This window comes from Bufo bufo, chromosome 3 (assembly GCF_905171765.1).
Source record: "Bufo bufo chromosome 3, aBufBuf1.1, whole genome shotgun sequence".
Classification (NCBI taxonomy): domain Eukaryota; kingdom Metazoa; phylum Chordata; class Amphibia; order Anura; family Bufonidae; genus Bufo; species Bufo bufo.
Window position 1 is genome coordinate 211,695,942 of NC_053391.1, and position 13,860 is coordinate 211,709,801.

General features: G+C 42.5%; 1 protein-coding gene across 2 annotated transcripts in view; it reads right to left on the reverse strand.

Moving 5' to 3' along the window:
• Positions 1-360: 360 nt before the first annotated feature.
• Positions 361-13,860, reverse strand: part of AP4B1 (adaptor related protein complex 4 subunit beta 1) — a 52,485-nt gene continuing 38,985 nt past the window's right edge. For both annotated transcript variants that reach the window (XM_040423908.1, XM_040423909.1), the window contains exons 7-11: positions 9,654-9,737; positions 2,591-2,694; positions 2,286-2,493; positions 1,403-1,684; positions 361-1,238 (exon numbers count right to left, since the gene is read on the reverse strand). In XM_040423908.1, the coding sequence (XP_040279842.1) occupies positions 820-1,238; positions 1,403-1,684; positions 2,286-2,493; positions 2,591-2,694; positions 9,654-9,737 (1,097 nt within the window). In that variant the 3' untranslated portion in view covers positions 361-819. The remainder of the gene's footprint in view (positions 1,239-1,402; positions 1,685-2,285; positions 2,494-2,590; positions 2,695-9,653; positions 9,738-13,860) is intronic.

Below are 13,860 nucleotides of genomic sequence, written 5' to 3' on the forward strand. Positions count from 1 at the left end.
TCAATGTCACATCCATTAAAAAAGCGTACGTTTCATCCATGAAGGATCCGTGGTTGGTCCGTGTGTCAGTTTTTACCATCCGTGTGTCATTCAGAATTCACTGACGTTGCTCAACTGAAAATTAATTACCCAAAAATCTCTTATTAGTCTTCAGTGAAACAGACACAACTCGGACGCGTGTCAGTGATTTTCACGGACCCATAGACTTCAATAGGTGCGCTTGGTCTGAATCTCAGATCAAAGTAGTGCATGTCTCCATGATTTTTTTACTGACCCACAGTCACTAAAAAAAAATACTGAAATGTGAACAGACACATTTAAATCAATGGGAATGCAAAACGCGGACAGCACACGTCAGTGAAAAACTGAAATGTGAAAGAGGCCTCTTTGCGCCAAATGTCTAATTTGCATATTAAGAAAAAAACATAATTATTTATTATTAATAATACTTTTTCTTAATATGCAAATTACACATTTGGTGCAAGGAGGACGTCGCTGTTGCGCTTAACTCTGGAATGGAGCCTCATATATACAAAAGAAAAACAGCGTTTTAATCAGATGAACCACAGCTATGAGTCTACGAAAACAGTTTCATCGGAAGGTCACTGGTGACGGACTCCCTTTAATAGGAATGTGTGATCCATCACAGTGGGCATACAGTACCCGTGGCTCTGTTCACTGTGTTACATATCTTCACGTACATTGTAAGTCCATTCATTGGCATGTCATCATTCATACAGGACGGGATAAGGCCACCATATATTAATAATAATCCACTACTCATGAGGCTTCAGGTACTTCTCCAACATTAAGATACTTTCACCTGGACAGTTCCTGCACTGCAGAAACCGCACGTTGTAATAGTGATACAAAGTCATTAAGTACAACCTCGTTTTCCCTGTCCTGTTTCACGGTAGTTTTTAGGGAATACGAATCCGTACACAACATTAATTCGACAAGAAATACGTTTTCTTTGCTGTCTTGTGCATATAAATATGACTTCCATGGCTGTGTGCCGGTTTTGCTTTTGGCAATGGTGTAAATGTTCAACACGTGAAGAGAAGACTGTAGGAGATCAGGTTCAATGTCTTCCTTCCATCCAATATCCCACCGACGGACTGTGGTCAGTGAAATCCATTTTTTCTCAAACAGCTCTGGGGTCATTGCAATATCGCTGACCAATTTGATTGCAGCAGGAGGCTCTTGAGACGTTTCACAATCCAATGGTGTGTGAAAATCTGTTGCAAAATGAAAACCCAGGAATGTTGAGAAACTTACCGCGTTCAAGACTACTATCATGACCAGGAGATATTTAGCCCAACAACTGTATTCCATACGTAAGAAAATACTTCTATATGGGGCATGCTACAATGTTTAGGTAACTACACCCAAACACACTTACCTTCTACAAGAGATCTGGTAGCTGGGTTGCTCGCAATGGGTAGCTCCCGTCTGTCTGAGTTGGCTGTAATTGACTCCCAAAGCTTCTTATCGTATAAAGGAGCTAATGTGTTAAAAAAGGGTACCCAGCTATTAACTGGTTGTTCTGTCCTGTCAACTAGGACTCCCAGTAATGAGTCAGACTTCGGACCACTGAGCACTTTCTTCACCTCATTAATTCCAGAGGATAGAAGTCTATAGTAGAAGAGGCCTCGATCCCGTACGGCCATGTTAGTCTCTTCTTCTGTGAAGACATCATTAAGTCAATAATGACTGTACTGTCTATGAACTGTAGACTGGCTACAGAAATGCTATCAGGTTCTACATGGTACATTTCTGACTATTCATAAAAAAAAAATGGGGTTGTCCATAATTTATTTTAAAAAAAGTGTGGTAAAACAAAATAACTTATACTCATGTGGTAAATCCCTGCCACTCCTGTGAACCTTCTGGTCTTTGTCAAATTGTCCTGACTACCACAAACAATCACTGACCTCAGTGGTCTTGTTCCATACCCGCAGGTATCAAAGTTAAGACTAGTAATTGGTTGCAGTGGTCTCATACCCATGTTGATGCATCGAAGTAGGGAGCATCAGGGAACCAGGCACAGTTGGAATGGAAGTGGTGTGGGATCCATGAGGTGAGTATGACTCTTTTTCTTGCACAGCTGTCTCAGCAGCTTTACAAATATTTCATTTTCTGCTGAAAACCCCTTATTATTTCAGTTCCTCATATATGCCTTAAGTACTAAATGCTGATTATTCACTCTATGAAATTATATTGCTGCTGTGGACCTACCTGCTGTTTTCACCCACGCATATTAACAGGGACATGAGAGTAATTACCTATACAGTAGTAAATTAGACGTCCTAGCATGTCCTGACACTCAGCTGGCCGAGAGAGGAAGAGTCGCAGAAGAGCAGTGAGGAGCTCCATCTTCACCGTTGGAGAGATCTCAGTTTTAACACTATCAGCATAGTCCTCTAAGATATAGGGTGCATTTGGAATGAGTTCTCCATGCATCCCAAGGAGCCATATCAATGCCTGCTTTCCCTAAGGACAGGAAGGAGGCGGTCATGTTGTATGATAAATCTTCATATGCACAGAAACCAAAAAGAAGATGATTACTGTATAATGATGAATCTCTCACCTCATTATCCTGGATGTTCTCTTCACAACCAGGAACTGCCTGGCATACTGAAGCTGTGCACTGTGGGCAGAGCCAAACAAGGTCCCGAAAAGTCTGTATGACAGCTGGAAAGAAGAAACAATGAATTCTAACATTTAACATAACCTCAGTGTGAACCACATCTTTAACTCTTCCTAAAATGTATTCCCAGATGATTGGGGGAGGCCATTTTGTTTACACTGGCCACAGAATACCATACATATACATCATTCTGATTGTGTGGACACAGGAGCTAACAGGTCTTATTACCCGCAATACAAAAGTATTGCAGCCCAGTATATGAGTAATCAATGGATCCCCTAGGGCAGGCATCCTCAAACTGCGGCCCTCCAGCTTTTGTAAAACTACAACTCCCACAATGCCCTGCTGTAAGCTGATACCTGTAGGCTGTTCGGGCATGCTGGAAGTTGTAGTTTTGCAACAGCTGGAGGGCTGCAATTTGAGGATGCCTGCCCTAGTGGGTCTAAAAGAAATGCAAAAAATAAATCATAAAATACTTAAAGGGGTTGTGTCACTTAAGCGGATGGCATTTATCATGTAGAAAAGTTAATACAAGGCCCTTACTAATGTATTGCGATTGGCCATGTTGCCTCCTTTGCTGTCTGGATTCATTTTTCCATCACATTATACACCGCTCGTTTCCAGGGGTTACGGCTGCAGCGCAGATACGAGGTAGCCGGGATGGGAGCTGCTGCGCATGCGTGCTTATGTACACTCCCACAGTCCCAGCCACCAGTGACGGAGGCACTTTTCCCTATAGGGTACAAGCACGGCCACCATTGCTGGATCGCAGGGTGGTGGTAATCATGGAAACAAGCAGTGTATAATGTAATGGAAAAATAAATCCAGCCTGCAAAGGAGGCAATATGGTCAATCACAATACATTAGTGCCTTGTATTGGTCTACATGATAAATTCCATTTGCTGAAGCGAGACGACCTCCTTTTAACAAAAAATATAAAATACACATAATTGCTATGTCCTCAAAGGGGTATGCCCATCTCAGACATTGATGGCATATCTCCAGAACAGGCGCATGGCATGCACCGCTACCCTCCATTCACCACTATGGGAGTTCTGAAAACAGCCGTGCACATCCTTTCCTGCTCTTTGGGCGCCCCGTTCAGGAGATAGGAGAAGGTCCCAGAGGTGGGGCCTGCACCTATCTGACGCTGATGGCAATATCCCCTTTTATGACCCTAACTTTTACATTATCATATTAATTGACCAGCATGGTGAATCTGCTTTGTTTGTTAAGCCCACCTCCCAAAAAAAGGAATAAAATGTGTTCATAAAGTTGTATGTACCCCATAATGGTACCAATGAAGACGTCAACACATCCTGCAAAAGCAAGAAATCACACAGCTCCTCCGTTGAAAGAAAACTATAAAAAGTTATATGTCCCAGAATATGGCCACACAAAAATGCTTTCATTGTGCAAAAGTAATAAAGCATAATAAATGCATAATTGGTATCATTGTGATCATATTAACATGGTGCCACTGAAACATACAGCTCATCACACAAAAAACAAGCCCTAAAACAGCTACATCAAGCAGAAAATAAAAAAGTTAATGCATCTTGGAATGCGATGATGAAAAGACACATGACTAGCCCTTAGGCTCCATTCAGACGTCCGTAGTGCATTGCGGATCCGCAATACACCCGGGCGGCACCCCCATAGAAATGCCTATTCTTGTCCGCAATTGCGGACAAGAATAAGACATGTTCTATTTTTTTTCGGAGACGCAGACCGGAAGATAGGGGGAGCGCTCCGGAAATTCGGATGCGGAGAGCACATAGTGTGCTCTCCGCATCCATTCCGTCCCCATAGAGAATGAATGGGTCTGAACCCGTTCCGCGGACCCATTATACGGACGTGTGAATGGATCTTACAGGGGTCTTCCAGGAATAATCAACTATTAGGCTCCATTCACACGTCCGCAAATGGGTCCGCATTCGTTCCGCAATTTTGCGGAACGAGTGCGGACCCATTCATTTTCTATGGGGACGGAATGGATGCGGACAGCACACAGTGTGCTGTCAGCATCTGCATTTGCGGAGCGCGGCCCCGATCTTCAGGTCCGCAGCACCGCAAAAGATAGAACATGTCCTATTCTTGTCTGCAGCTTGCGGACAAGAATAGGCATTTCTATAGGGGTGCCGGGCGGGTGTGTTGCAGATCCGCAATTTGCGGGTCCGCAACACACCACGGACGTGTGAATGGAGCCTAAACTGAAGGCTCCTAGCCTGCATCACCTATTGAGAGATTCATACTTACCTGCTCTGGCCCTGCCCACTGGCGCCTGTTCTTCCAAGCTCTGGCTTGTTTCCTTCTGGCCGGCGCAAGTACATGGTCACATGGGCAGCTGCATTCAGCGGTGGCATGTGCCCAAGGGAGTACAATCTTTTCATTCAATGCATGCTAGGAGCCTTCAGTTAATTTTTTCTAGAAAAGAGGCCTGGTGGTTAAGGGGTTAAAAATAAGTCACTATGTATGGCCATATCTTTTTGTTGCACATTTGTTTCCTCTCGTTTCCCCATCTGGGAGCTGAGCTGTTAGTCCAGCTTGCTTGTGACATTGATGTATGTAGATATTTGTGGATAGGTATATACAGGGTACATTTACATGCAGCATCCCCTAGTGACAAGGCACTGCACAATTTATATATATATACACACACACACACACACACACACTCAGGTCCATAAATATTGGGACATTGACACAATTCTAACATTTTTGGCTCTATACACCACCACAATAGATTTGAAATGAAACGAACAAGATGTGCTTTAACTGCAGACTGTCAGCTTTAATTTGAGGGTATTTACATCCAAATCAGGTGAACGGTGTAGGAATTACAACAGTTTGCATATGTGCCTCCCACTTGTTAGCGGACCAAAAGTAATGGGACAGAATAATAATCATAAATCAAACTTTCACTTTTTAATACTTGGTTGCAAATCCTTTGCAGTCAATTACAGCCTGAAGTCTGGAACGCATAGACATCACCAGACGCTGGGTTTCATCCCTGGTGATGCTCTGCCAGGACTCTACTGCAACTGTCTTCAGTTCCTGCTTGTTCTTGGGGCATTTTCCCTTCAGTTTTGTCTTCAGCAAGTGAAATGCATGCTCAATTGGATTCAGGTCAGGTGATTGACTTGGCCATTGCATAACATTCCACTTCTTTCCCTTAAAAAACTCTTTGGTTGCTTTTGCAGTATGCTTTGGGTCATTGTCCACCTGCACTGTGAAGCGCCATTCAATGAGTTCTGAAGCATTTGGCTGAATATGAGCAGATAATATTGCCCAAAACACTTCAGAATTCATCCTGCTGCTTTTGTCAGCAGTCACATCATCAATAAATACAAGAGAAACAGTTCCATTGGCAGCCATACATGCCCACGCCATGACACTACCACCACCATGCTTCGCTGATGAGGTGGTATGCTTAGGATCATGAGCAGTTCCTTTCCTTCTCCATACTCTTCTCTTCCCATCACTCTGGTACAAGTTGATCTTGGTCTCATTTGTCTATAGGATGATGTTCCAGAACTGTGAAGGCTTTCTTAGATGTCATTCGGCAAACTCTAATCTGGCCTTCCTGTTTTTGAGGCTCACCAATGCATCTTGTGGTGAACCCTTTGTTTTCACTCTGGTGAAGTCTTCTCTTGATTGTTGACTTTGACACACATACACCTACCTCCTGGAGAGTGTTATTGATCTGGCCAAAAGGGTGTTTTCTTCACCAGGGAAAGAATTCTTCGGTCATCCACCACAGTTGTTTTCCGTGGTCTTCTGGGTCTTTTGGTGTTGCTGAGCTCACCGGTGCGTTCCTTCTTTTTAAGAATGTTCCAAACAGTTGTTTTGGCCACGCCTAATTTTTTTGCTATCTCTCTGATGGGTTTGTTTTGTTTTTTCAGCCTATTGATGGCTTGCTTCACTGATAGTGACAGCTCTATGGATCTCATCTTGAGAGTTGACAGCAACAGATTCCAAATGCAAATAGCACACTTGAAATGAACTATGGACCTTTTATCTGCTCATTGTAATTGGGATAATGAGGGAATAACACACACCTGGCCATGGAACAGCCGAGAAGCCAATTGTCCCATTACTTTTGGTCCCTTAACAAGTGGGAGGCACATAAGCAAACTGTTGCAATTCCTACACCGTTCACCTGACTTGGATGTAAATACCCTCAAATTAAAGCTGCAGTTAAACCACATCTTGTTTGTTTCATTTCAAATCCATTGTGGTCATTCGGCAAACTCTAATCTGGCCTTCCTGTTTTTGAGGCTCACCAATGCATCTTGTGGTGAACCCTTTGTTTTCACTCTGGTGAAGTCTTCTCTTGATTGTTGACTTTGACACACATACACCTACCTCCTGGAGAGTGTTATTGATCTGGCCAAAAGGGTGTTTTCTTCACCAGGGAAAGAATTCTTCGGTCATCCACCACAGTTGTTTTCCGTGGTCTTCTGGGTCTTTTGGTGTTGCTGAGCTCACCGGTGCGTTCCTTCTTTTTAAGAATGTTCCAAACAGTTGTTTTGGCCACGCCTAATTTTTTTGCTATCTCTCTGATGGGTTTGTTTTGTTTTTTCAGCCTATTGATGGCTTGCTTCACTGATAGTGACAGCTCTATGGATCTCATCTTGAGAGTTGACAGCAACAGATTCCAAATGCAAATAGCACACTTGAAATGAACTATGGACCTTTTATCTGCTCATTGTAATTGGGATAATGAGGGAATAACACACACCTGGCCATGGAACAGCCGAGAAGCCAATTGTCCCATTACTTTTGGTCCCTTAACAAGTGGGAGGCACATAAGCAAACTGTTGCAATTCCTACACCGTTCACCTGACTTGGATGTAAATACCCTCAAATTAAAGCTGCAGTTAAACCACATCTTGTTTGTTTCATTTCAAATCCATTGTGGTGGTGTATAGAGCCAAAAATGTTAGAATTGTGTCAATGTCCCAATATTTATGGACCTGACTGTATATATATATAATGTGTGATTATATAAGTAGTGTTGGCACAATCAGTGATACATTGACGAGGTGTCCCTTGAGAAAGGAATGTGCCACTTAGGGGAAGAGGACATGGCCATGATGTATACAGTACAGTCAGGCCAGCCCAGAAAGAGGTTAAAAGTGTTCCTATTCTATTGCCACAAGTCTAAATCCTATAGCTGGTGTTATGGGTGCTGCAGTGTAATGTAAGGTGAAGAATGATTTCCACAGCGCTAAAGAGGCTCCAGAGCTAGGCAAAAAAAGTAATATTAAAATTGCAATTATTTAGGTCAGAAAAAGGACATGTTAATGGTAAGTGAAATATATCAAGGCCCCCAGTACAATATTCTCTGAGTGACAAATGATTGCCTCAGCGCAATACTCTCTGGGCGTCATATGGATGCTTCTGAAAATTTGCCGCCCAGTTTGTACTAGTGTCTCTCCATTGCTGATGTCAGACAGAATTGTTACTGGAGGAACACTTTAATTTGATGAAAGGTTTTCTAAGAGGCCTGGATGCCTTTGTTAAAGGGAATTGGTCACCAAGATGGCACCACCAACTAGTGACACAGTTCCTGATGAAAACATTGAGTCACTTACTTGAATTAACCCAGCTGTTTGCTAAAACCACTGCTGAGGAGCTTGAATGTGAGCCAAGAACTGGAGTCTGATCAAGTGAAGGGGCTCGGAATCCTCATATTCACGAGCTCCTGGTTTTCCATTGATTGGTAGCTTTTTTTACTATATACAGTGTGACACGGTGAGGGGTTGTGTCTGGCAAGGCAGGTATTTTCCTCCTAGCATGTGCGGCTGGGATGGTTTCCAGCCAGGAGAGGTCAAATACCGGACCGGTGTTTAAGTGCCGGTCTGGGTTTCGGCAGCACCTGGCTGTCCTTAAATAGGCAGCTGGACTCAGCAGAGATGTCTCTGTTTTTGGGATCTGAGGCTTTGTGCCGTGCTGGAGGGCTGAGAGCCGCATGCTGGGGAAACATGGCCCCTAAAGCCTGCTGTGGACTACTGGAGGCAGAACTGCCAGCAAAGTGACTTGCGTTATATGAACTTTCCATTGTGTGTGAACTAACACCAAGACTGCAAAGTTACGTGCTGTTTTGTGCAATTTCAAGTGTGAATAAACACTGACGTTTTGAGTTAAGAACTTGTACTGTATTTTGCCTCTGTACTGCGCCCATTTACCTGCCAGAGTGAAACCCCACAACAGTATAGGAAGAGAGCTGCCAGCCATCTGTGGGGCAGGGGGACACAATGAATATGACAATTCCTCAGCCCTTGCACTGTTCTTAGCAGGCGCCATCCCTCGATTGCACTGGACCTAATCAATTTTAGCAAATAATTTTCATCAGGGTCTCTGTCGCCAGCCTATGCTGCCCTCAGCGCAGTATACAACTGGTGACTGGCAATATTATAAAGTTATATACTAGATAAGGTAGTGCTCTCATCTATGCTGGAGGCTCTGATCCTAACTCAGTCTAAAAATAGTAGAGTATGTTGTGTTGTATTTCCTGATGAAATGGAGGAAACCATGACTGAAACCCAACAGGCTCCTTTCGGTTTTGTGCCCATGGGAGATCCACTGCTGCCAATAGATTTGTACTTCTGATCCTACAACAGATGTGAACCCAGTCTAACGAGAGATGGGTCATCAATCCAGGCTCCATTCGCAAATTGCGGAACGGGTGCGGACCCATTCATTCTCTATGGGGCAGGAATGGATGCGGACAGCAAACAGAACATGTCCTATTCTTGTCCGCAATTGCAGCAGTTCTATGGGGGTGTCGGCCGGGTTTATTGCGGATCGGCAATTTGCGGATCCGCAATGCACTACGGACGTGTGAATGGACCCTATGCTGACAGTTTGGGAGAAATCTGAAGAAGATCTTTTTCTTCAAATAATTCAGTTAGACAGCAAAATCTGTTTCCCTGGGCATCTAGGTAAATGCCACAAACAAGCTTCTTATTCACTAGGCAACAAAGGAGACACTTACCTGAAGTAATATGTTCCTGTTTGTACTCAAGCAACCCAGCTAAGATTTTCACACATTTCTCACTGTACATTCTTGCAATGCGGCCTAAAAAGAATCAGAGGAGTATTTTAGAGACGCCTTGTGTCCATACGTGGGGGCACCCTTTTACGGCTTGCTGACATCAACATCTCCTTATTTCTGTTCTGTCAGAAGAACAGAAAATGGGAAAAAAATGGCTCGGTTTAATTCCCATTTACATGAATAAGTAATTTTCAGAATCAGCCCCCGGTGTCTTTTACGTCAGGTTTACATTATATTTTACAGGAGAAAAAATGATGTTTGCTGCTCTTTTTTTTTTACACATGACAAATAATGGAAACATGAAGGAAAGGAGTTTTCTATATTTTTTTTAACATTGGATAAAAGATCTGTCATTCAATATGTTTAGCACATCCCCCCCCCACAACACAACACTGATGTCAACAAGTCAAAAGAGGGGAGACAAACCTTTTTAGAAATAAAATCAGAAAAAATTCACTCCTGTAATATAAACCTTATTTCTCCTGTGCAATGTTCTGCATGGGACTCTAAAAGCAACAATTAAAGGGAATGTGCCAGCTATCATTTTATCTGCCAGTTAAAACCAGATACCGACACATTTCATGTTATTCTAATCAGTTTTTAGTTTCTGATTGTAGAATTACAATCGATTATGGGGGCGGCCACCTTGCCTGAGCTGTTCTTAATAGTATTTAGAGATATGTTTTACAGCAGCCACCATGGGTCATAGACACAGCATAGACTCGTTGATTTATATGGGAGAGTTTTTTAGACATGCTCTGTGACCTGTGCAGCGGTCAGGAGGGAGTAGATAAGCTGTGATATCACCTATTGTGAATGGTGGATCCTGTGTTATCTATATACAGGTGATATCTGCCATTGTAATCCTGCCCATACGGATAATGAGATCACTTCAGAAAAGTGATCTGTACAGACCAAGAAGTGCCGCCTATTATTAGGCTTATTGGCCAGTGTGAAAAATGCAGGATTTTAGGCTTTTTTAAATACAGATGTTGACACAGAAAATAAAAAATAACAGCAACACAAATTCTTTAAAAATATGTTTAACATAAAACTTGATTTAAACAATAGGTTCTTTTCTTATGACACATTCCCTTTAATAGTTTCATCACTATGACCAGGGATGTGCAGATATGTACAGGGTGGGCCATTTATATGGATACACCTTAATAAAATGGGAATGGTTGGTGATATTAACTTCCTGTTTGTGGCACATTAGTATATGTGAGGGGGGAAACTTTTCAAGATGGGTGGTGACCATGGCAGCCATTTTGAAGTCGGCCATTTTGAATCCAACTTTTGTTTTTTCAATAGGAAGAGGGTCATGTGACACATCAAACGTATTGGGAATTTCACAAGAAAAACAATGGTGTGCTTGGTTTTAACGTAACTTTATTCTTTCATGAGTTATTTACAAGTTTCTGACCACTTATAAAATGTGTTCAATGTGCTGCCCATTGTGTTGGATTGTCAATGCAACCCTCTTCTCCCACTCTTCACACACTGATAGCAACACCGCAGGAGAAATGCTAGCACAGGCTTCCAGTATCCGTAGTTTTAGGTGCTGCACATCTCGTATCTTCACAGCATAGACGATTGCCTTCAGATGATACGAGATGTGCAGCACCTGAAACTATGGATACTGGAAGCCTGTGCTAGCATTTCTCCTGCGGTGTTGCTATCAGTGTGTGAAGAGTGGGAGAAGAGGGTTGCATTGACAATCCAACACAATGGGCAGCACATTGAACACATTTTATAAGTGGTCAGAAACTTGTAAATAACTCATGAAAGAATAAAGTTACGTTAAAACCAAGCACACCATTGTTTTTCTTGTGAAATTCCCAATAAGTTTGATGTGTCAAATGACCCTCTTCCTATTGAAAAAACAAAAGTTGGATTCAAAATGGCCGACTTCAAAATGGCCGCCATGGTCACCACCCATCTTGAAAAGTTTCCCCCCTCACATATACTAATGTGCCACAAACAGGAAGTTAATATCACCAACCATTCCCATTTTATTAAGGTGTATCCATATAAATGGCCCACCCTGTATAACTATACGGACAATATCTCTGATTCAATCTCTGATATACTATATAATATTACATATAGACATATTGTTTTTTTTTCTATATAAAAATGAATAAAAGAAACAGGTGTCACTTCAGCAAGTGGCATATACAGTCCTGATCAAAAGTTTAAGACCACTTGAAAAATGGCAAAAAAAATCATATTTTACATTTAGTTGGATCTTAACAAGGTTCCAAGTAGAGCTTCAACATGCAACAAGAAGAAATGAGAGTGAGACAAAACATTTTTTGTGCATTCAATTAATTGAAAATAACGATTAAACTGAAACAGGCCGTTTTTCAGCTGATCCAAATTTTAGGACCACATGCCTTTAAAAGGCCAAATCTGTGCAAAGATGTGGATTCATTGTCATTTTCTGTCAGGTAGTCACACGTTGTGATGGCAAAGGCAAAAAAACTCTCCCTTTTTGAACATGGTCGGGTTGTTGAACTGCATAAGCAGGGTCTCTCACAGCGCGCCATCGCTGCTGAGGTGAGACGCAGTAAGACAGTCATTTGGAATTTCTAAAATGATCCTCAGGGTTATGGAACAAAAAAGTCAAGTGGAAGACCCAAAAAAATTTCATCAGCACTGAGCCGGAGGATCCAATTGGCTGTCCGTCAACACACTGGATGATCCTCGACCCAAATTAAGGCCCTTACTGGTGCTGACTGCAGCCCCATAACCATCAGACGGCATCTGAGACTGAAGGGCTTCAAAAACAAAAAACATCTTCAAAGACCTTGTCTCCTTGAACGCCACAGAACTGCTCGTTTGACCTTTGCAAGAGAGCACCAAACATGGGACATTCAAAGGTGGAAGAAAGTTTTATTCTCTGATGAGAAAAAATTTAACCTTGATGGTCCTGATGGTTTTCAACGTTACTGGCATGACAAGCAGATCCCACCTGAGATGTTTTCTACACGCCACAGTGGAGGGGGAGCCATAATGGTCTGGGGTGCTTTTTCCTTCAGTGGAACAATGGAGCTTCAGGAAGTGCAGGGGCGTCAAACGGCCGCTGGCTATGTCCAGATGTTGCAGAGAGCATTCCTCATGACTGAGGGCCCTCGTCTGTGTGGTAACGACTGGGTTTTTCAACAGGACAACGCTACAGTACACAATGCCCGCAGGACAAGGGACTTCTTCCAGGAGAATAACATCACTCTTTTGGCCCATCCTGCGTGTTCCCCTGATCTAAATCCAATTGAGAACCTTTGGGGATGGATGGCAAGGGAAGTTTACAAAAATAGACAACAGTTCCAGACAGTAGATGGCCTTCGTGCGGCCGTCGTCACCACTTGGAGAAATGTTCCTACTCACCTCATGGAAACGCTTGCATCAAGCATGCCGAAATGAATTTTTGAAGTGATAAACAATAACAGCGGAGCTACTGATTAGTGAGTTCATGTTTGGAAGTTGCATTTCTGTTTTGGGGGGGTTTAGGTTTTTTTTGGAGGTGTGGTCCTAAACTTTTGATCAGCTGAAAAACAGCCTGTTTCAGTTTATTCGTTGTTTTCATTAAATTGAATCCTCAAAAAAGGTTTTGTCTCACTCCCATTTCTTCTTGTTGCATGTTGAAGCTCTACTTGGGACCTTATTAAGATCCAGCCATGCTAAATATGATTTTTTGCCATTTTTCAAGTGGTCTTAAACTTTTGATCAGGACTGTATCATGTAGAGAAAGCTAATACAAGCCACTTACTAATGTATTGTGATTGTCCATGTTGTATCCTTTGCAGGCTGGATTCATTTTTCCATCACATTATACACTGCTCGTTTCCATGGTTACAGACCACCCAGCAATCCATCAGTGGTGGTCGTGCTTGCAAACTATAGGAAAAAGTACCATCCTCTCTGGTGGCTGGGACTGTGGTAGTGTGTATAGGCTAGTGTTTTCTCATATAGTGTGCAAGAACGACCACCACTGATGGATTGCAGAGTGGTCGTAACCATGCAAACAAGCCGTGTATATTGTGATGGGAAAATGAATCCAGCCAGCAAAGGAGGCAATATGGATAATAACAATACATTAGTAAGTGTCTTGTATTAACTTTCTCTACATGATAAATAATTTTTG